At 49.0% G+C, this 23,481-nt stretch overlaps 1 protein-coding gene across 1 annotated transcript; it reads right to left on the bottom strand.

The window, feature by feature from the left end:
* Positions 1-275: 275 nt before the first annotated feature.
* SNTA1 (syntrophin alpha 1) lies at positions 276-23,030 on the bottom strand. The gene is made up of 8 exons (XM_010960856.3): positions 22,581-23,030; positions 19,586-19,771; positions 7,480-7,684; positions 4,372-4,579; positions 4,093-4,223; positions 1,896-2,092; positions 993-1,180; positions 276-908 (listed from the first exon to the last, which is right to left on the bottom strand). The coding sequence occupies exons 1-8, from the start codon at positions 22,888-22,890 to the stop codon at positions 816-818; spliced, it is 1,518 nt and encodes a 505-aa protein (XP_010959158.2). The 5' UTR covers positions 22,891-23,030; the 3' UTR covers positions 276-815.
* Positions 23,031-23,481: the final 451 nt, after the last annotated feature.

Raw genomic sequence — 23,481 nt, forward strand, 5'->3', positions numbered from 1 at the left:
AAAGACCCTGAGACAAGAACAACCCAGCTTAGCCACTCTCAAATTCCTAACCTGCAAAACTTGAAAGTTAATAAATGTTCATTGATTTAAGCTGCCAAATTTGGGAGTAATTTGTTATGCAATAGTAGATAACCAATATACTCTTTTCTGGCTCTGTGGTTAAAGGTCTGCTTTTCTCCAAGGAAAGGGGCTCCAGTCCTAGGTCTGGTCCATCTTGGGACTGCAGGGGCCACCACAGGACCCACAGGACAAGGTACAAACCACAGACACTGGGCCAGGCTGCCTATGTGCTCACAGGCTGTTTATTTATCCAAGAGTAACGAGGAGAGGGAGAGGATGAAGAGACAAACCAGATGCTCCAAGGTGGTGGAGCTGAGGGGAGAAATGAACAGAAAGGCTCCTCCTCTTTCTCTTGCCACAGACTCCAGGGGAATCCAGCTTGAGGTGGGGCCACTGGGGATGATTTTGGGGCCCCTTAGGAGGCCTGGCAGTTGTTGGCTGGAGGTCAGGATCCCCACAGGGGCAGGTCCCAGGCTTGGAATGGCTTCTGTGTACACAAAATATCTATCCACAAAAGGCACTGGTGGGGGTGGGGGCAGCAGGGAGGCCACCCCATCACTAGCAGGATCCCCTGTGTCCTGAGTCTGGGTCCCAGTCCCCAAGATTATCCCATCATCCCGCAGGGGCTGTGTCTCTGCATTCTTGTTCCTTTCCTCTCCCTTCCCTCAGCCCAGCAGTAAGCAGGCATCAGCGGAGGGCCAGGTCAGACCACGTCGTGGACACCCCCTCTTCAGGGCTAATGCATCTGACGACCTCTAGGCCAAGAGTCCCAGGCGGGTGACTTTGGCCGAGAGGAAGGAGTGGATGATGAAGACCATAGTTTTGGGGCACGAATGCAGGTCCAGCTGCTGCAGGGTGGATGAAGAGAAGTGTCAGGAGCCCCATCCAGCTTGGCCTCCAGAAGAGCATAGCCCCCTTCCCCTTCCACTCACAATCTCTCCTTCAGCACCCCCGAAGTCCAGGAAAAGGAGACTGGCACCATCATCCGAGGACATCTGCAGCTTCTCAAAGGGCTGTCGGAGCAGCACAGCTCGGGCCGCACCTGGCTCAGCCGCCCACAGTGTGAAGCCTTTGTCAATATGCACGGAGAGGCTGCAGGGACGGCCGTTCCACGTGCAGGCTGCGGAGAGGACGTGGGCACAGGGAGGATGCGTGGGCATGGGTGCAGCAGCACCTCAGAGACCACAAGCCCTCCTCCAGCCCCCACTGGCAGCTCCAAAAGTGAGGCTTGCATACCACTGTGGGTGGGATGCTCACTGTCTGTCGTGCCATTTGTACACCCACCCTGTAGAGAGATACCCACACTCTAAATACAGAAAACCTATACCCCACTTCCAGTATCACTACCCGCAGTACCAGAAGTGGAAAGGGGGAGCATCAACTCTGCCACGGACAGGAGGCCCACTGACTAAAAAAGGTATCAGCAGACCCACCAAGTGTGGCCTTTGAAGACCTAAAGACATGTAGAATTGCCCAGTTAAGTGTGAATTTCCAATAAACAATGGATAATTTGGACATGCATATCCTAAAACATTATATGTTGTTTGCCTGAAATTCAAATCTAAGTGGGTGTCCTGTATTTTTTCTGGCAATCCTACTCCAAGTGCCATCTCTTATACCCTCATCAGTGGAATCACAAAGCCAGAACAAGAAACCCCCGGGAAAAGAGTCTCACTACCTACCAGGGCACCTGCATGTCCAAAACAGAGGGCCCTCAGAGACCCCAAATCCCACTTTCTATCCCCCTCCTGAAGCACCCTAGAGAAGGAAACTTGAATGCCTCTGGGATGAGAGGCTCATTACCAGAAAAGCACTCCCAGATCCACCTAGCCCACCTGTAGACACCTCCTGCACACCCTCAGCGGCCCGGTGACAGCCATCCACCAGCTGGCGGGTCCAGGCAGCCAGCTCCTGCGGTGACTCCACGCTGAACAGGTGAGTATCCACACCATGGCGCGTGCCCGTGCGCAGGGCAAAAGAAAGCTCTGCATCGTAGGGCACCGAGCCCTTGGAGGGGCCTGAGTGCACCAGCCTGGGGGCAGGGGGCAGAGGGCTAAGCATGAGGCCTTGGGCAGTGGGGAAGTAGTTCTGGGCCAAAGGATTGGTGACCTGGGAAGGGACCCTATGGCTCCTTCACCACTTAATGGGGGGACAGAACTTTCAGACAGGCGCTGATTGACTCACAGGAGACCATCTCCTGCCACCCTCCCCTTAGCCCCTCAGCTCCAGCCCTACTGGTGTCTTCAAACACAACAAGAACCCTCCTGCCTCAGCACTTCTGCACATGCTGTTCCGTCTGCCGAGCACTCTCTTCCCTGGTTATCTGCACTGCTCACTCCCTCACTTCCTTTAGACCTTTGCTCAAAGGCCTCTTCCTTTGAAAAGACTTCTTTGACCTCCCTGTCTAAAACAGCACCCTGTCACCCACTAGCCTTACTTTTCATCATGGTACCAGAAATTGTAATTATTTGTTATTATTTCAGTCGGTTTTAGACTGTCATTTTCACTAGACTATCACCTACGGTACAAATTGTTATCTAATTTGTTCATTACTCTATTCCCAGCAACTGAAACAATGCCTAGCATATAGGAGGTGCTCAGTAAACACTCGGGGCCTGAATTGATGAGGCACTTGATTAGGCAGACAATTCATGGCTTGCTTGTCCCTGGTAGGCAGCAGGCTCCTGACACATGTGCCAAAGCCCAGCCTGGGGTGAGGAGACACGGACAACACGGGCCCAGACCCTGTAGCTTGACTCCCACGAGCTGTGTAACCTTGGGCAGCTCACTGCCCTTCTCTGGGCAGCAGACCCCAGAGTTCCGGCCCTTAGTCCTTCTTGCTCCTTACTCCACACACTCTCCAGGAGCCTCGGTTCCCCCTTGGAGCTGCTGCTGATACCCAGTCCCCCACTTTCCAGCCCTAAGCCACAGACCCACAAGTCCTCAAGATTCCTAGCCAAGCTCCCTACCTGTCCTCCACACACTTTGGACTCAACTCAGCATCTTTCTCTGACCTCCTCCCTTTGTACTCCCACCCCCAGTCCCACCACCAATCCCACCGCCCACCCAGACACAAGCTCCAAACCTCCTTTTCATCCATTCATCCCAGACACCTCCCTCACTCTCCCCATCTGGCAAGTACTAAGCCCAGTTAATTTTACCACCCATGTGTTTTCCAATGCAAATGCAGCCTTTCTCCTCCATCTGCTGCCTCCACCCACCTCCATCATCTCTCCGGAATAACTGCAGCAGCCTCCCAGCTTCCATCCCCCTCCTCTAGTGCACGTTCCATGTGGCAGCCACAGGGATGCGTTTAAAACACAACCCCAGCCACCTCACTGTCAGGCTGAAACTTCCACTGCACCACAACTCTTAAGATAAGGCTAACATTCCTTAACCAGGCAATAGGGGATCTGTAAGATCAGGCTCTGCCCATGCCCTGTCTCATTTCTCTCCATTTCCTGCACAGAATCTACATGCTGGTTACAGCACACTCATAGCTCCATGAACATGCTGTAGCCCTTCATGCCTCTGTACCTTTGACTGTGTTGTTCCCTCTGTGTGAGATGCTCTTCCACCCTTTCTTAAATACAAAAATTCTACCCATCTGCCAAAGTCTAGCTCAAAAGGTACCTTCTGCTTGAAGCCTTGCCTGACCAGGCCAGGTAGAGTTAAATGGTTCCTACAACCCTGCGTTGTGAAGGCTGTTTCTGGGCCAGTCTCCCACACTAGCCTGGGTGCCCCCCGAGGACAGAGACTATGGGGATCAGCCCTGCACCTGGGCCACGCAGCTCAAGGTTGGGCAGAGGAGGTGTCAACGCACAAGTGACTGATGGGACTCACATCCTTCCGTTCTGAGCCCCCACTTTACAGATGAGGAAACCAGTGCCCAGACAGGGCGGACTTGCCTCAGATCACCTGGGGAACAACTCAGGACAGAATGGGACTGGAATCCCCAGCTTCTGAGGTCTGTCTAGAACATCAGCCCTCGAGCTCTTGGTGGGACACACACTCCTGCCTTTCCGCCGATACCTTGTGGTGATGAGTGGGGCGGTATGGGCCGGCCGGCTCAGGGCCTCACGGGTCTGGGGGAGACAGCAGTAGAGGAGCAGCTCCTTTTCAGTCAGCAAGGCCAAGGTGGGTGCGGTGCCCCCATTGGGCAGCTGCAGGGGGCAAAGCAGTGGTGAGGAGGGACGACGAGGGGAAAGGGCAGAGGGCCAGGGTGGAGTGGGACAGTGAGGGGCAATGGGACTGGGGTCAGCTCTGGGAGAGGGGAGGAGGGGGAAGAAGCAGCCCCAGCCCAGCAGGCACCTGCTCCGTCAGCCAGCCAATCTGCTTGAGGTCCTGGCTCCCAGCTGCGCTGGTGGCTGACAGCAGTGCCTGCAGCTCGTCCTTGACCCAGGGCATCAGTGTGTTGACCTGGGCTTGGATGGCAGCTGCCCATGATTTTGCACTAGCCTCATCCTTGGCCCTCAGGAAGAGGGTGTCTTGGCCATCTGCTGAACAGATCTCCAGATACCTGCAGGCACAAATGAGGTGGAAGAGGGGCCTATCCACTGGACTACTGGGCTGCAGCTGCCCAACCCACAAATCTGGCCCAAGAAACCCCATCTATTGCAAACCCAGAAGAAACCACAGGGATGTCCATGAGGGAATCCATAGCATCACACGCTGCTGGGGCTCCAGCCACAGTTGTTGGAGCCTCATGGGGTCCAGGGATAAGAGACTCAGACACACACACAGGGGAACATACACATAAATACACACACACATTCAAACATGGGTGTAGGGGCCAAAATAATCACTGTGTGAGGATTCATGATTTTTCCCTTTTTTCCTGGTTTCTAAGGAGGATTGTCTTGCTCCCAGGTTCTCTTCTGTGGTGCAGAACCAAAGTAATGCACTAATCAAGGGTAGAAAAACACAGAAACTGGAAAGGCTTGGTAGGCTGAGTTCGTCTACGTAAAAAGAACTGGAGGAATGGAGAAGGGAGAAGGGACAGGAGACCAAAAGCCATGCTTGCCAGCATAGGGGGAGGGCTTCAGGGAAGCACAGGAGGAGTTAGTGACAGGGAGAGGACTTAAAAACATTTTGTGAAGCATTAAAATTTCACTCCCCTTTGGCTTTCCTGTAACCGATGAAGCAGGGCAGAAACTGGGGGACAGCTCTCACACATTCATTCCAACCCCTTCCACCTACGCCTTCCTCTACTACACAGCTCCCTCGCGGCTGGGGCTGGCCCTTGACCCAGTTCTAACCAATAAGAAGAGAGAGGGGTCTGTGGGGGAGGGTGTCCTTTCCCAGATGAAAGGTATAGCATCCCTAACCATGGTAGTTAGTTTCCAAAGATGGACTCCACCAAATCCACCCCTCCCTGTACACACCGTGCACCTCTCTCATCTAGAGGTGAAGCTTATTTCTCCTCTACTTGACCTGGTGACTTGGTTTGACAATAAAATGTGTCAGAAGTGCCTTCTGGCATTCCCAAGCCACCATGAAATCCAACCACCCTAAGGCCCACTACCCAGAGAGGAAGAACAAGCCATCCATGGAGAAAGGCCACTTGGGAAGGGAATCTTTAGCCAGCCCCAGCTCCTCCAACCATCCCCACTGAGGCAGCAGACGTGACGGTGAAGCAGCCTTCTTAGACTTCCAGCCCCAGCAGATACCACATAGAACAAAAGAACTGGCAGGCTGAGCCAGCCCAGATTACAGAATTGTGAGAAATAATGAACTCTTATTTTTAACAGTTTAGTATTAGTGGCTTATTTATCTAAGCCACTAAATTTTAGGATGCCTTGTTATGCAGCAAAAGAACAAAATCCCAGGAGGACAGCTCCTTTGTCCTTTGCCTTCTTCCTGTTTAGAATATGGCCACAGACTTGGAGGTGTAGCCACCATCTTGCTTCCAAGAAGACGAAAATCCACAAAAAAAAAAAAAAGATGACAGAGGAAGAAGCTGGAAGCCTGATTTCTTGGGGGCATTCTTGAGCATTAATAGCAGCCTAAACAGCTGACTGCTGTTTAGGAAACATGTGGGAAAATTAACTCATTTATTTAAGCCGTTGCTTGGTGGGGTTTCTGATACTTGCAGCCCAATGTAATCCTAACACTAAGTAAACGTTTGAAATCTTTTTCACTGTAATTTGGTTCCCAGAGTGTATCCCTTTGGCTTCACCTCTTGTGCTGATATAGAACCCCAGTTATATTCAAGTTACACATACAGTGGCACATGTGTGCACCGCTCATGCACATGTACACACATGCATCAACACACACGAATATTAACACTAACACATGCAAACATGTATGCACAAATCTACACCATGCCCATGCAGATGCTCCCATATACATACAAACACTTGGCCATCTACACATACACACACATAGAAATGCATGTACACACATGCTTCAGGTGCTGTTTGGGATTAGGCTGGGAACTATGATTAACCTAAGGTTCTATGATTCTCAGGAAGGACTAATATCACCTCACCTTCACCCAACACAAAGTGCCCCTTCAGTGCAGCACCTATAAGTGACCTGTGAATCACCAATTCTTGCCTCATGGGGCAGTCTAGGGCTGGGGCATCATGTAGGGCCAGGAGATTTGGATGCTGAACACTCATCAGCCCTTGAGGCCAATGTTGGGCATTTGCCTGGCATTGAACCTCAGTGGTAACCAGGACCCACAGCACAAGCCTTTTATGCCCATGCCATATATACACCACCCAATACTGTACACCCCATCTGGTCAACATATATTCCATTCAACCGCCACCATCACTCAAGCACTGAAGCTACTGAAGCAGAGAGGACTACCTGGAATGAGACAAGTTCCAGCACTTCCTGGCTGTGTGATCTTAGGCAGGTTACTTCCTCTCTCTGTCGTCATGTATAAAGTGGGGGTGAAACCATAGGACTTTGCGCATAGGGTTGCTATGAGAGTTAAATTGTGCTGGTATCAATTTTACCATCAGTGTTAAGGGCTGCTCAGATATGAAGGATGGATGGTAACCTGCCATGGCCCTGACACGAACGTTACCAGACAGCTCAAAACCTCAGCCAACTTGGAAGAGTCTGGAGGGGTTCGCTGAGTTCAATATCCCTATTTCACAAAGGGGAATCTAAAGGTCAATGAGGAAGAGGGACTAGTCCAAGGAGAATCAAGACCAGAATCCAGGGATCCTCTGCAGATCAAGTTCCTCCTCAGATGTGAACTGCCCAGAGAAGGAAGAGAGAAGCAAAGCACACCATCATCCCCGTAACTTCATTCTTGCATCCATTCAACTAACATTTCTTAAGCACCTACTACATTTGGGCATGGTGCTCGTCACTTGCAACACAGGGGAATCGTTCCTTTGGTCCCACCACCTAACACGAGGGCATGTCTGTCTGAGCTGCCCCCTGTGCTAGGCTTACCTGGTCTCTGGGTCAGTGGGAGTGCACCTCCTTGAGACATATGCCATCTTCAAGGACACGCGTTTGGCATCACTGAGGTCCTGGGGTGGGGGGCCAGGGGAGGAAGACTGTCGCTGAAGGGGTGAGGCAGGAGGCGAGTCCCAGCCAACCGAGGTCCTGCTGGCAGAGTTCTTGAAATATGGTGAGACCTCCTTCATGTATTTGACTGAAGGGGACAGGTCAGCAGTTACCAATGTGACATGGGCTCCCATGCAGCACACATCACAATTGTCATTAATTCATTAAGAGTTTAATTTATGAAGAATCCACTATCACTATCCTCCTCTAGACTATAATCTCTGACAGGTACCAAATTCTGCCCACTAATGAAAGGGACATATCCTCCCTTTCCCCATCTTTTCCTCTGACAGGGTTGAGCTGGCTGGAACACAGACTGGAGAGGCAACATCTTGACCAGGAGAACATGAGCCACGCTTTAGAAGACTGGCCAATAAAACAGAAATAAATGGATGCTGAGGCTTTGGAGATTCCATGTCAGACCTGACATGTTACCTAAGAAAGCAAGGAGCTTCTAATATTTGAGCCACAATATGTTATAGCGGTCTGGTTACAGGAGTATGGCTTGTACCCTGGCCAATGTAGATGTCTAGGGGCCCTCTTAGCTCTAACCAATCATCACTGAGTGAGTATAGTGGACTCCTCTTAGAATAACTTTGTCCAACAAAGCTTTCAGTGATTAAGAAAATGTTCTCTATATACACCATCTAATACAGTAGCCACTAGCCACATGTGGCTAGTGAGCACTTGGAATGTGGCTAGCACAAATGAGGAACTGAGATTTTTATTCACTTCCTCTACCCAACTGACCCATAAAGTCATGCTCTAATATGTGACCCTGCCCTCCTGGCTATGCTATCTGGACCAGGGGTCAATACCAACCCAAACTAAACTACTCAAATTGAAACTGTTGAGGGATCCTAGACCGGTGTCTTGAATAAACCTGAATGCTATGGGGGCAACCAGCTTCTGCTTTGAGGACAGAGAAGAGGAGAGAGCTGGTTTGTAGGGAGAAATAATTAATGGAGGGGAGGGTATAACTCAGTGGTAGAGTGTGTGCTTACCATGTATGAGGTCCTGGATTCAATCCCCAGTACCTTCATTAAATCAATCAATCAATCAATCAATCAATCAAATCCCCCCACCAAAAAAACAAAAATAAAGTGAGATGATTTTTAAGAAGAAATACATGTTAAAAAACAATGAGATAATTAATGGAGATGCATGTTGAGAAACAGTGGGAGAGCCCTGCCCGGCACCCGCTAATGTTCCGGTATCTGATATTCCTCCTCTAGAAAGCCAGTCTGCCATCCCAACAGGAGTTATGATATTTGCAACCAAAAGAGTCTTGAGTGGAGCCTGGATCCCATACCTTTCCAGAAAAGGCAGATCTCACTGACAAAAGCAGCTAGAAGAAAAATGCAACATGATGACAGGGTTGATATGAAAAGAGCTTGATGGGAATAGAGATTCATAGACAAAAGTCAGTTTTCTTGAGCACCTACTAAGTTCCAGGTGTTGCACTACCACTTCTCTATCCCTTACTCAAGGAAGACTTCACCAATCAATCATAGTGTTCTACAGCAGTCATTACCAATCAATTAAGGCTGATTGGTAATAAAACATTTGGTCATTCTTGCTCTATCAGTTAGTTGAGTTTGGCCACAAATAATAGAACATATGATAATACAGCCTTAAGCAATAAAGACATTTATGATTTCCTGTAACAAGAAGTCTAGAGGAAAACAATTTCAAGATTGGTTCAGTGGCTCCATGACACTGCATTCTGGGTAGGCCTCTCTGCCATTCTCTTGAAATTGCCCTCATGACCACAGGATGGCTGCCACAGGCTCAAGCCAGCCGTTCCTTACATGACAAAACCCAAAGCAGGAAGGGAAGAGACAGGCAGAAAAAGGACTGTTTTCTCACACCTCCCCTTTTATCAGAAATGTAAATATTTCCATGAAGCCTTATATCTCATTGGCCTGACTAGGCTGCATACCCTCTTCTAGAACAATAATTAGTACGAGGGAATAGTCATGACTGATTTAAACCAATCACAATTCAGCCTTTGGGGCTAAGCATATTCCCACCCAATTAAATCAGGCTCTGTTAGCATGGAAGAAGGGGAAATGGTTGGTAGGCAGGCAACCAACAGCGTCTGCCACATCTGTCCTGGCATCTGGATTGTTCCCAATTCTGATGAGCAGCAGTCTCCTGTCTCTAAAATGAGCTACTAGGAAGACAGTGTGTATGTCAAGGTGGTTAAAAGACTTGCCCAAGCACTGGTCTCTCTTCCCTCAGCCAGGCTGTCCCCTTTGCTGCCCTAGTGAAGGATGCCTATGCCCTTGGGCAGCCTCCCTTCCTCTCCTCTCAGCCACCCCTACCCCCTTGGCCATCTGGCTCACCAGCCATCTAATATCTGCAGTCAAGGCCAGTCAGTATGCTCTACCTGTGAGTGGACAGGCCAGGAAGGGGTAGGGAAGCAGTTCTTGGCCCAGCTTCCTGGAAGAACCAGTTAAGAAACTATTTCTATCCCAGAAGACTGCCCTTGATGCTCAGATAGGATCCGAGGCAAACAGGGATGAAAGTGAGAGGGAGTCACAAACCCTATTGGGGTTGAAAGAGAAGTTATGTTGAAAACAAGAGCTAGTTTTTTTTTTTGGTTTTTTTTTTTTTTTTTTTTTTTTTTTTTTGAGAGAATTACACCTAGGTCTAAAGTTTGGGAACTAAGACTAAAAATGACTCATCCTCATCATTACAACAATGGCTTACCCTAGGACTATGTCTCAAGGGGCAATGGAGGAGGGACAGCTTATCTGACAGCCAAACCATTGCCCCCGCTCCTCTTCTCCTTGCTAACAGCACGCTGAGCCCTATAGGCTGGGCTTCTCCCCAACCCAGGGGGAGAATCTTGACTGGTCAAAGCTAATCATGATCATTCCATCCCTCTTGCTTGTGATTGGCTTAGAAAGGAGCAGATGATACAATTTTGTCCAGTGAGTTGTGAAGCGAAGTATGCTCCCTCCCCTTCCCCTCCTCCAGCCTTTAGAAGTTGCTGGGAGGGGTGGTTGGTCCTGGAGCAATGACAGTCAGTTTGACCACAGGATTGGGGTCCACACATTGAGGATGCTGAGGCCTTAAATTAATCCACTTGGAGCTATGCTGACTTTAGGTACTCTGGAAGAAAACACATTTTCTTCAATGTTTAAACCTCTGTGAACTGGGTTCCTGTTACCTGCAGACAAAAGCATCCTAACCAATACAGCACCCACCCACCTCCCCACTCCTTACCCCCTCACCTCCACTCAGGATGCAACTGATATTTCTCCCTACTATAACTAGCCGCACCCCTTCCCTGCTCAAAGCCCTGCTCGGGCTCCCTGCACCCTTCACCACCTCAAGGTTCTCCAGGACCTGGGCCCTGCCTTCCTCTCTGGCTTCACCTCTTGCCATAGCCCTAATCTCACCCTCTAATCCAATCATACTAACCTCCTCAGAGCTCTCAGAAGCTGCAGGAGCTTCCAAACACCTTTGAAAATGCAGTTCCCTCTGCATAGAATGCCCTTAGTACATGGTGTAGAGACAAGCACTCCTAGATTTGAATTCCAGTTCTGTCTAGCTGTATGACCATGGACAAAGTAATTCCCTCTTTGGCCCTCAGTCTGCCAGTCAATGAAAGAGGAACAATGTCAACCTTACAGAGATGCCAAAATTACATGAAATTATATAAAACATGTGACACAGGTTCTGCCCAGCCTTAGAACTCTGTTGTGATTTTGTGTGTTAGGGCTGTCTCTCTCACCAAAATGGGAGCTCCCAGAGGACAGAAATGGGGTTTGATTTGACACCAGAGTCAGTGTCCTGTGAATGGAGAAATAAACGCCAGGACAGGACAGGTTCGTTCAGCAGAAGGGAGAAGGCGCCACAGCCCAGGCGTTCCCGGCTCAGCGCAGACATTGCCCCTCGAGGGAACCTTCCCAGACGCCCACTCAGGATCCTCCATGCCCATCACCTCTGCAGGCCCCTGGACCCCAGTCTTCTATGTGTCTGTGTGGGACTCTGTGTATGCCACCAGGCTGAGGGCACTGTGTGGGCAGCAACCTTGACAGACTCAGTTCTGTATCCTCCGAATCCAGCAGGAATCTCCTGTGCTCCGCACTCAGATGAACTTGTCAACTTTGAAGCCAGAGAAACTACAAGAGGCCCTGCGCACCCAGGCCGTCCCATATGTGGATCCTCCTCCTTTCCCACAGGAACGTGCTATAAATGGACAGCACACCAGCTGGTGTCCAAAATGGGGCTTGGATTTCACAAACCAATCAGCTTGCCCCAGAGTAGGGGTGGGGACCTGGGGGCCCCAGAGTCTGGCCATAAATAGCCCAGCTCTGAGGCCTCCTCCCTGCTATGATTTCTGCCTGAGTCACCCGAGCAGGCAGGGTGGGGCTGCCCAAGGGTGGTGGCCTGCAGAGCTGAGGGCAAGACCATGGCCTTGTGGCCAGCATTCTTGAGACTCCAAGGACAGGCTCAGCAGGTGTCCACACCCTCCCCAGCCAAACCCCTGGCCCAGGAACCTGGTAAAGCAATGATACGTGGACCCTTCCTCTTCAGGGAAGCTGAGACAGACACACACACAGGACACCCTGCCTCTTCCAGAGGCCCCGATTCCCAACTCTGCCAAGGAGAGAAGCCAGCCCTGGCCTCGAGGAGCCAGGAATAGATTCCACTAGAAACACAAGGAACAGAGACAAAGCAGGACCTTTCGCCTGGCCCAGGACAATTGGGAGGGAACATATGTGTTGCAGAGAGAAGAGAATACATCTGTTTTGGCTCAGCACAGTATCCCCAGGACTTATCCCAGTGCTCAGTAAATGTTTGTGACTGAATATCTTGGCTTTGAGTCTTGGCTGAAGCCTGTCCTCTAAGCTCAAGCTGTCTCTTGTCTGTTCAGTGGGTGGTCACTTACTTGCCCCTGCCTGAAATTACATGATATATCCATTTGCTTCTTAGTCTACAGTCTCTCTGCTCTAACCAAAATGTCAGTTCTGTGAGGGCAGGGACCTGTTTACTTGTTTACTAGGGTATCCCCAGCTTCTAGAATAATCCTGACATATACCAGGTAATCAGTAAACAAGAAATGGGTTAAATGAATGAATATTAACAGGCCTGGGGCTTCTAAGCCTGGACACAACATTGAATTCAGCTCTAGAATGAGGCAGGCTTACATTTAACTTCCTTGCTCCGTGAGCTTAGACAAATGACTTGACTTCCGTAATGCTCTATTTCTTCATCTTCATAATGGGAGTTAAATATATCTACCTCCAGCATTTTGAGAGTCAATACTTGTAAAGTGCTTTGCCCTGCCTGGCAAAGACTAAGTCTTCAATAAATAGTAGTGTGGTTATTATTTCTGCTGCTATTCCTAGTATGATAATATAAGGGGATGGGTACAAAAAGTGGTGACAAAGATTTCAAACCAGGTTCTGTCGCTTACTATCTGGCATTGGCAAGTCCCAAGGTCTCTCTGAGCCTCAGTTTCCTTGCCCATATAATGGGCACTAATACACCAGCTCTCTGAGTAAGATATTGTGAGGATTTAAATCCAGGCTGCCCACCTGCCCACCCAGGATGGTGTGCAGAGGACTTGGCATTGCAACAGGCTCTGGAAAGGATGACCTTTAAGGTTCTGTTGGTCCAGCAATAATGCACTATAAATAGTTCCCAGCCACTGGCAAGTCCTGCAGCAGCACTGCCCGGAATGCCACACTCTGGAACATAAAAATCTCACCTTTCACACCCTTGTGCTGTGTAGGAAACACCGTCCATCAAGGTCCTAAAGGTCCATGAACGCTTTGACCTTGCAATACCCTTTGCAGGAATCCCGCTTCAAATAAATGTTCACAGGTGCACAGAGGGGTCATGGCCCCATTGTCTGTGGTGCTTGAGGCTAGGAATAACTTGAATTCCATGAATAGGGCCTGCCAAAAACAGGATGTTTCTGACTGGCAGACTGCTCAGTCTTGTTCACAGCTATATCCCTAGTGCCTACATCTAGTCCTGGCACAGAGCAGGGGCTCAGTAAATATTTGCTCAATGTATGAATCCCAATAATGGGATATTATGCAGGTTAAAAGGAATGAAACAGAGCTACATGTGCTGAACCGGAAAGATGTCCTCAATTTGTTTAATGCTAAAAACAAACATGGAAATTTTTCTCTGGAAATGTGCGAAAATAGTAACAGTGGTTATCTCTATGAGAAGATCATTGCTTTCTACTCCTTTGTGGTTTTTTTATAAGCTTATATTATTTTTTACATTTGTTAAAACTCTAGTTCATTTTTCAAAAATACATCACCACATTCCAAACCATCTTAGCCAGGATCCAAAGATAAAGCTTTCATCAACTCAGGATACCTACTTGGATCTTAGCAATGGGAGAAAGAAGCACTTATTGAGTGCCTACTATATACCAAGCATCAAAGCTCAAATCTTACTAACACATCTTTACCTAATCACACCAACTCAATGGGACCAGTCCATGTCCTATTTAACAGGTGAATAAACTGAATAAACTGAGTCTCATAGGGATGACATGACTTGCAGTGCAGTATGTATATTTAAGAACATGGGTTTTGACATCTGACAGATCTGACCTCAAATTCCATCTCTGCCACTGTGTGACCTCCAGCAAGTGGCTTCACCTCTCTGAGTTTCAGTGTTCTCATCTGTACAATGGATGAACAATTTACCTTGAATTATAGAGGTGGTTTTGAGAGTTCAGTGAGATAACATGTGGAAGACACTTACTTAGCACAGTGTCTAACACATTGCAGGTGCTAATAAACAGCAGACATCATCACTATTATTAACATTCTCCTCATTATCATTATTATTTCCTCCACCTCCATCAGCAGCCAGCTTCACATAGCTAATCGAGGCCAAAACCTGCCTCCAGAGCCCCACAAGCATTTTAATCAAAGATCTGGGGAACACACCAGGGCTGGATTAAGCCAAGTTTTGTCTGTGGGGGATCACATGGCCCAAAGCCCTGTGTGCGTGTGCACACAAATTAATGTTTTCTTGAGAATAATAATTAGAACAACAGGTCTTTGCAGCCATGGGAGGACTGGACAGGGGCTCCATTCACATCTCTGTTTCAGGTCAGGAGTCCTTCAGGCATCTCTGAGGCACAGCATCCCTCGACTAAGCTGAATAGGGTGGACTCAAATTAGCTGCATCCATTAATAATATCCACTTTTGACGGTGGTGATGTACTGAGCCAAATTTCCAACAGGACACCTGGCAGTGTCCATCTCCCAGGGGATGAGCCAGCAGGCACTGGGCCTTGGAGTTCTGAGGACTCATAATGGAAACTGTCAGGAGTCAGTCAAGCCCTGCTTGAGCCTTAAGCCCCATCTTAAACATTGACAAAAGTCAACTGCAATTGATGAGGTTAAAGGCAAAGTAGGAAGGGTCAGAGATGTCCCCTAGTGATCACTCTCCCCAAACTCACCAACATGTAATGTGATCTGGGCATGGTGCCAGGCCTGGGGCTCTGAGATAAACTACACATGATTCCTGTCCTCAGAGACCTTCAATTTTACTGGAGAAAACACCAATGCTGTTGACGTGATGATGATAAAGGTTGACATTTATTGAATGCTTACTATGTGGAAGACATCGTGCCATGCACTTCAAATGCATTGTTTCATCCTTATAAATAGCAAATAAAAAACTGAGTACCTACTTATGCGCACTGGCCTTGGCACGTTACCTACATTATTTTTTAATCTTGCAAACAATCATGTGAGGTAGATATTATCCAAGGCAGAGGCGATAGTGGCCTCTACAATTGGAGAGACCTAGGTTTGAATTCTTTTTTTTTCTTTTAGGTTTGAATTCTGAGCCTGCCAATTTATTAGTTGTATGACTTGAATAAAATTATTTATTCTCAATAAACCTTGGTGATCTTGTCTGTAAAACAGAGATTATAGCAATTCCTATTACTCTCCGTGTCTTTATGTACTTATTACTCTATGCCTGTATCTTTTAAAAGCCTGATCTTTATGTGAGACCTTTTCCACTTTGTACAAAGCACTAAACTTGACTTTATTCATTTTTGCTGTCCTTTAGTATTATTTTTTAATGCATCACAGGTTCCCTGCTGCCCCTATCTTGCCAGCCACACTGAGGGTGGGGGGCATTTGGCTGTCCCTCCCCTTCCCCCCAGGCCTGGTCTCCAAGGGCCCAGGCTGGCCCAGGCTCCAGATCTGCACACAAAATGGGCCTCTCTAAGCAGCAGTCAGAAGCGTGTTGGCGGCCAGCTTGGGCCCAGATTCTGGTCACAAACACATTCCTGTGGCCAAGAAGAGGCTCAAGACATTTGTGAAAACCCCTGAATTCACAGAGGGAAAGGTCCAGGAGACAGGCAGGGGTTGCTGAGGCCCCGCTGAGACCCTGACGTAGGCCAGGGAAGCAGGATTCAGGCTGGGAACCGCAGTTTGCCAGTGACATCTTTCCTTCTATGATGTTCTCAGGGAATTCTGTACACATCAAGCGCAGGCCTTTGGAAAGATGCCCGGCTGCCCTGCCAAACTCACAACCAAAGGACAGGCCACCCTTCTGTGGCCCCTTGGAGGTGACCTTAGAAGTAGGATGGGGGGTGGGAGTGGGGAGAGGCATGAACAATGTGACCAGTGATTGAGGTCTAGCAGGGAACCTAGGCCCAGAGAGGCTTCCAGGAGCTCTGGCTCCAGACTAGGGCAGTTGCCCAGTCTCCACAAACTCCCCTAAATCTCAAGGATCAGCCACAACCCAGCATCCTAGCTTCCTCACATCCTCCAGGCTTCTCAGATCACCCCTGCAGTTCAAAGATAGTTGACAGCAGGGCCCACCCCAACCCCTTTGCTGCCATGGGTGGAATTACCTCTTTCCACAAGCCTGTGGGAGAGCAGCTTGAGAGACTTCAACTAATAAAAAGCTGGGAAAAACTAATAAGAAGGCCAACCTCCAGACTCTTCCTTTTATCCAAGCCTGCTTAGGTTGACCCACCCCCTTCTCCCTCCTGTTCACAGCCCCAGCCTCCTTGCTGCCCTTCTGTATCTACTTTCATCTTTTTCCAAACCAAACCAGGTTGATGCAGCTAAAGCCCAGAGCTGACCATGTGCATCACTGCTGAAAGCTCTTTAATGGCTCTCTGATTCCTTCCAGAGAAAGTCCAAGCTCCTTAAGTCTAAAAGTCAAGGTCCTGCAGGATCTGTCAGTCTGAGTAGCCTCCTCTTTCTCCACTCACTTCCTCACACCCTGGGCACAGATAAAGCTGAATTATTTCCCAGGCAATTCCCCAGGTAAGTCCAGTCATTTCACAGCTCCATTATTTTGCTCACCTGGCTCCCCATCCTGGAATGCGACCCACATCTGCTTATTGTTCATAAAGTGCCAGCATCTCCTCCTCCAGGAGGCCTTTCCTGACCACCCAGAGAGAGGTGACCACTGCCTCCTCCAATCCCTGGGCAGACTCCACCGCAGCACCTATGACAGGTCAGGGATCTGGTAGGTTTGCTTAGCCATCTGCCCCATGAGACTGAGAGTCCCCTTGAAGCCACTGAGTAGAGCAGTATAAAGGGAGGAGGGAGAAAGACAGCAGGAAAGGGCTCTCATCTAAGAGAGACGAAAACAACAGGAAGATTATAAACAACTTTATGCCATGAAATTTGACAACTTAGATGAAATGGACAAATTCCTTGAAAGACATAAACTACTAAAGTTCACTCAAGAAAAAAAGATCATATAAATTACCCTATTAAAGACATTAAAATCACAGTTTGAAAAACTTTCTATAAAGGTAGCTTCCCTGCAGAATGCTACCAAACATTTAAGGAGGAAATAATACCAATTTTATATAAATGCTGGGACAGGGGGAGAGTTGCTAGCATTTAGAGAGTGCCTATTGTGTGCCAAATCCTATGCTGGGCAAGAGGCAGGTGAGGCTCCACCCAGAAACCTGGGGCAAGGTTTGCCAAGGAAAGGTCTTGCTCTATGAAGAATCTCCTATGAGTGCTCAAGACCATCAGTCCTGGGATGGTACACATGTTACTACTCTTCCCTACTCTATCTGCAATAGACATTGCTAATCAGTTCCAGCTACTTTCTGCTGAGTCCAGATAAGGCCTCCTAATCTTTCTAATATGGAATTCCCAGTAGCCACTAGGGAAGCTGATGCTCAGAATGAAAGCTATTAGTCATCTTTGATCTAGTCTAACCCCAGCAGATATGGAAACTGAGGCCCAGAGAAGACAAGGCTCTTACCCAAGGCCAGATTCATTACAGAGCAGACGGGATTTTAGACACTGACTTTTAAGTAGTTTGTGTGGAAGAGAAAGTATTTATATTTTATCTTCCCCACCCAGTGATGAGCTCCTTCAGGAAAGGGCCTAGGTCTGGTTTAGCTTCTGACCCAAGTTTTGGCACACCAGGTACATAGTAGGTCCCTGGAAATGTTTCCTGCTTAGTGAGGAAGGAATGGAATGAATGAGTTAGACAGAAGGCTTGAGTATTAGCTTCTAAATCAGGAGATGCTTCAAATATCTAACACTCAGAGATGCTACCTTCTCAGAATGATCCACACTGCTAACCCAGATAGCGGCATTCTCAACCTAAAGATGAGGAGGTGAGAGGGACCTCAGTGTGGATTATAAGTGTGTCTATGGTAGAGATGTTACCATCTATGGACTAAACTTTCAAACAGCATAAACTAAAAGCTTTTCAAGTTAACCAAAATATGTCATTTTAATAAATTTCAGCTGCTTCAAACTGCATTACTGGCTAGACATATCAAGGCAATGAGACACATGGGAGGAAACGTTTCTTATATCCATATCATTGATGTGTGATCTCATTATTTAACTTTGCTGTTAAAATATGATTGATATACTTAAGCTTTTAGGGACCAATACTGCAGAGTCAGCTTTAAGTATTTTTAAAATGCAATAGTAGCATTTAAATAGACACAATACATTTAAATAGATAATAAAATATAAAAATAAAATAAAACAAAACTGAGAGAGAACTGAGGTCAGGGCACAAGAATGCCAAAGATCACCCAGAGTGTGTTGGTTTCTGTGGCCTCTTGGAGACCTCTTTGGGGAAACAAAGGCAGTCTATCAGGATCTGGGCTTGGGACTCAGCTCAGCAGCTTCACTGGCCATGGCATTCTCCATCAGCCTCCGCCACCTCCCTGTGCCTGTTCTGGGCCATGAGCCAAAGACACATTCCTCAGGCCCCCACAGCTTCCGGAACTGACAGAGTGGAGTTTGAGGAAAGGGCTGAGCAAAGCAGAAACCTCCTGAGAGACATGGCAAAAGGCAGATATGGGACAATCCCAGCAAGAGACTATCATGATCGATGGGAAACTGAGGTCCAGAGAAGATAAAGGTCTCATCCAAGACCATACAGAGAGGGGACAGTGGAGGGGAACCACCAAGTTTCACCTCCACACCCCCGTCAAAAAAAAAATCTCTGATCCTAGCTGGAAGTACCTGATGTTCTGCCACATAAAGGTCAGTCTTCTCCCAAAGCAGGTTCTAGGACACCTGGGTGGGAGGAGAGCCTAGAGTTGAGAGCCCTCTCAGTTTCCCAGGAAAGAATCTTAGCCTCCCCTTCCCCAGTCCCTGCCCCGCTCTTCCCGTGAGTCATTCACTGGGTGGCAAATCCTACTGTGGACCAAAAGCCCCTGCCGTGGACCTTTTGTCCTATTTCCACAACCCAGCAAGGCAGAAGTTACATCCCTGCTTTACAGATGAGAAAACTAAAGCTCAGGGAAATGAAGTGACTTGTCCAAAGCCACAGAGCTAGGAAGTGGGAGAAAGGAAATGAAAATCAGATCTATCTGGCTCTGTGCCAGTTCTTCCCCCACCAACCCCACATGGTCTCAAGGCAGATCCCCAAGTTTTGTTTTTATTTTCAACCCTGCCCACCTCTCAGCCCCCACTGCTTGAGACTTGGGGGAGGTAAGGAAGAACTGAACATCCCTGGGGTCCTCAATGCTTACCCTCCAGCACCACCTCTTTGCCTGTCTTCTTCAGGACTTGTACAGCCTCATCATGGGTGGCAGAGGAAAGGTCTTCCCCATTCACAGACAGGATGGCATCCCCCACAAAGAGGGACTCTGTCTGGTCAGCTGCCAGGCCCTTGAAGATCTTGGAAATGAGAATAGGCATCTTGTTCTCTCGGCCCCCTGCACAGGCACAGAAAGAGGAAGAAACTGAGGCAGACACTCCAACACTTGGGAGACATATCTAGGAAGCAAAATTATTTCTGAAGGCCTCCTGCGGGGACCAGCCCAGCACTGGGAAAGAAGGGGTAGACAGTAAAGAGAATCTCAGAAAGGAGTCTTAGGAGCTTGGGACACTAATAATACTTATGTCATTTTTTAAATTTATAATGTTATAATGGATCTTCTGGTTAAACGCTTTGGGAGTTCAGCAGTATTTATAATTTACAAGATGCTTCAATAACCTTTTCTTAAATATTTGGATTTTAAGCAATTTTCCCACAGTGGGAAAGCCCATTGATAGCTTCCAACCTGCAACAAAGATAGAAGTCAGCTATTGCTACAGCTTCAAAGGATCTCTTTAGCAATCAGAAAGCTTTACAACCTAGAACCCAGGCTAAAAACCAAGGCCTTAAAGTCTAGAGATTCCAAAAGCCTATCTGAACTGTGTCTCTGATACATTTTTGATACATTATTGAATTGCTTTATTGCTAACCTCTTGAATGTCCTTTTAAAATAAGAAACAGTAATAACAGTTCACATTAGTTCCACATATCAAGTGCCAGGCACCATGCTAAATGCTCTCAATCTTGTCTCATTGCATCCTTACAACACCCCAACCACATGCTCAGATTCCTAGCAGGAAAACTGAAGTGTGGAGAGAAGCCCCTTGCCCAGGGTCACCCAGCTGGTTAGTGGCCAAGCCGGTATTTAAACCTCAGTCTCCTGGATCCAGAACCAACACCTTTAACTCTGTGGTAGACTATAGGTCAGACCCTCAGCTATCACACTACTGGTCCAAAGATGAGGTGCTAATGGCCCAGAGAGGAGGTCATAATTCCGAGGTCACACAAGAAATTGGTGGCCATAGTAGGACAGGAATGCCCCTTCTGACCCCCGCACAGGTCCAACAGTTTGCTCATTGCACCGCACAGAGCTTGGGGCCTAGGAAAGGAAGGGGTTTCTATTTATATCTGCCCTCCTCCACCTGAAAGTAGGGACTTCAGTTCATTTTGAATCTATGATCATTCCTGGCTGCCTTGGGCTGGGCTAGACCCTAGAGGAAAGATCAACATGGCAATAGGAGCATAGTCTCCATACGTGAAGAACTGAATGGAGCTAGTATTTCCTCTGATAACTCCTAGAAGTACCTTCACCCCAATCTGGAAGCATGAAGCTAGGGAGTCACATTATGTGACCTTAGACCCTTCTCTCCAAGCCTCAGTTTGTCCATCTGCAAAATGGAACTCTATATGAACTCTAAATTTCTTCCTGCTTTGACACACTGAGGATCTAGTTTCTAGATTGATCTGTTGGCCTAGCCCATGCTGGAGTTTGAGGGCAAAACTGGCGCCTACTCCCTGGTTTTCCTATTTCCCACTTTTAGATCTCTTTGGTTGGCTGCATGGGAGTTTGCCCTTCAAAGGGGAGAAATGACACTCCTGGGTACTCTCTAGCAGCCTGATAATTGAGGTTAACATCCCAGCTCTGCCACTTACTCACTGCGTGACCCTGGGAAAGTCATTTTACTTTTCTAAGACTCAGTTTCTTCACCTGCAAAATGAGGATTATGTATGCTTCCTACCTTTTACCACTTGTTGCCAAGATGAAATGGATCATGAGCCTAAAGTACTGAGCACAGTACTTGGCACACAGTGGTAGTAGCCAAGTCACCACCATCCCCGGCCCCTCACTGAGACCAAAGCGTCTGGAAGCACCAGGAACAGAGCCAGCACCAGAGCAAGGGAACAGTGCACATCCAGGGTAATATGAGGACTGACACCACCCTTTCCCAAGGCTCTTCCGGGAGCTCAGAGCCTGAGAAGTAGGTGGGTAGGAATGGTGAACCATTTAGCACTATGGTTAGTTACTTTGGGAGTTTCTCCTGGCCTCCATTTTCCTGTCATTGAACAGCAAAACTTAACCAGGTACCTACTATGTGTTGGCAGGGTGAGTACTTCGGACTCCTGTATTCATAGAAATATCCCAACACTATTATTACCCTCATTGTATAGTTAAAGAAACTGGGGTCCAGAGGGAAATGACTTAGGTCTAAGTTCACACAGCAGATCCTGGACTGAAACATAGTCTGGGTTGTACCCCCCTAAAGAAAGCTGTCAGTATTGGGGGCTGAGAGTCCCTCTCAATCCTTTTCAAGGTGTAAATGGTCAAATCAGGAAACTCAAACCCAACTGTCAGAGCTCTTCACCTAGGTACACAGCCTTCCTGGGTCCTCTGATTTCTAGGCCCTTCCTGGCTTCCTGCCTATGAGCCCAGCCAGTACCTTCACCTACCTTTCCAATGCCCCCCTCCCTGTGCTCCTGACTCCAAGTGTTACCCCTCCCTCCCACCTTGGCTGTGTCTTGAAGACTTCCACTTCCCAGCCCAAGCAGCGACCCAGGCCTCATTCCCCTTTCTCCAACCTTTGCTCTCCTCGGAGTCCTCTTGTCCTTGGTGTCCATGCAACCTCTGAGAGGGAACCAGTCTCAGGTCTCTTAGCCTCCACACAGAACTCCCCACCCACGTGTCCTTGGTGCGCCCCCAACACCCTCCACACCTGTGCCTTCCAACTGCGACCTCTGATTCTCAAAACCCTCTCCGACCATGGTGCTCCAGATGCCTTCGTTTCCCTCTATTCTCGCAGATCTCCTTACCCTCGACAGAAGTCCTCCAACTCCACGTCCTCAGTACGCGCTGCCAGCCCCTGAAACCCCTACGCCCTCGGCAGTCCCACAGACACCACGACCCATGCCCTGGGTGCCCCCGCGCCCACCTTTGATGCTGATGCCCAGCCCGCCCGCGTCGGCCTTGCGCACGGTTACGCGGCGCCTCTGGAGCAGCAGCGCCTCAGGCAGCTGCGGGGGCGCGGCGCCCGGTTCAGCGGCGCCGTTGAGCTGCGCGGGCTCTGGCTCCCGCTGGGCGCCAGGCTCGGGGCCGGGCTCGCCGTCGGCGGGGCTCACAGTCAGCACGTCCTCCGCTAGACTCAGCAGCACCCGCTGCCACCCCTCGCCGCCGGCCCCCGAGCCCTCCCCGGCGCGCAGTTCCAGCAGCCCGGTGCGCGGGGCGCGCCTGCCTGACGCCATCTTCGCCTCAGAGCCCCCGGACCGAGCGCTCGCCCTGCCCCGCTGTGCCCAGCCGGCTCCGACCCAGCGCCCAGGGCCGAGGGCAGCGGGGGCCGGGCTGGGCCAGCCGCCACCCTACCCCCGGCCGCTGGGGGTGGAGCCTCGAGGGGCGGGACTATGTAGGGGTGTGGCTAACGGTGAGGGGAGGGGCCACAAGCAAGCTGGAGTGGGGCTGGGGAGAGGCCCAGGACCCCAAGGAAATAGTGTGAAACTACATGGGGGTGGGGTCGTAAGGGGGCGGCCACGAGTTAATGCAAGGAGTAGGCGTGGTGGGGAGCTGGGCGGGGCCATCAGGGGCGGGGCCTCGTGTCAGGGACAGTCCTAAGATTCTGTGGAGGAGACTGCACTGGGTATGGCAGTAGAGTGCCAGGAACCATAGTTTACCAACGTGGGAGCACAAGAAATATCAAACAAACAACCCAATCAAAAAATGAGCAGAAGACCTGAATAGACATTTCTCCAAAGAAGACATACAGATGGACAGTAGGCACGTGAAAAGATACTCAATATCGCTAATTGTTAGAGAAATGCAAATCAAAACTACGATGAGGT

Source organism: Camelus bactrianus, chromosome 19 (genome assembly GCF_048773025.1).
Source record: "Camelus bactrianus isolate YW-2024 breed Bactrian camel chromosome 19, ASM4877302v1, whole genome shotgun sequence".
NCBI classification, from domain to species: Eukaryota; Metazoa; Chordata; class Mammalia; order Artiodactyla; family Camelidae; genus Camelus; species Camelus bactrianus.

What these genes read in the sequence shown, in the direction of transcription:
- SNTA1 (XM_010960856.3), bottom strand. Translation starts at nt 22,890, where the DNA reads ATGGCGTCAGGCAGGCGCGCCCCGCGCACCGGGCTGCTGGAACTGCGC. An exon ending in TGTGCAGGAGGTGTCTACAG is followed by an intron (nt 1,181 to 1,895) that starts GTGGGCTAGGTG and finishes TCCTCTCCGCAG; the next exon opens with CCTGCACGTGGAACGGCCGT. An exon ending in GGGGTGCTGAAGGAGAGATT is followed by an intron (nt 909 to 992) that starts GTGAGTGGAAGG and finishes TCCACCCTGCAG; the next exon opens with CAGCTGGACCTGCATTCGTG.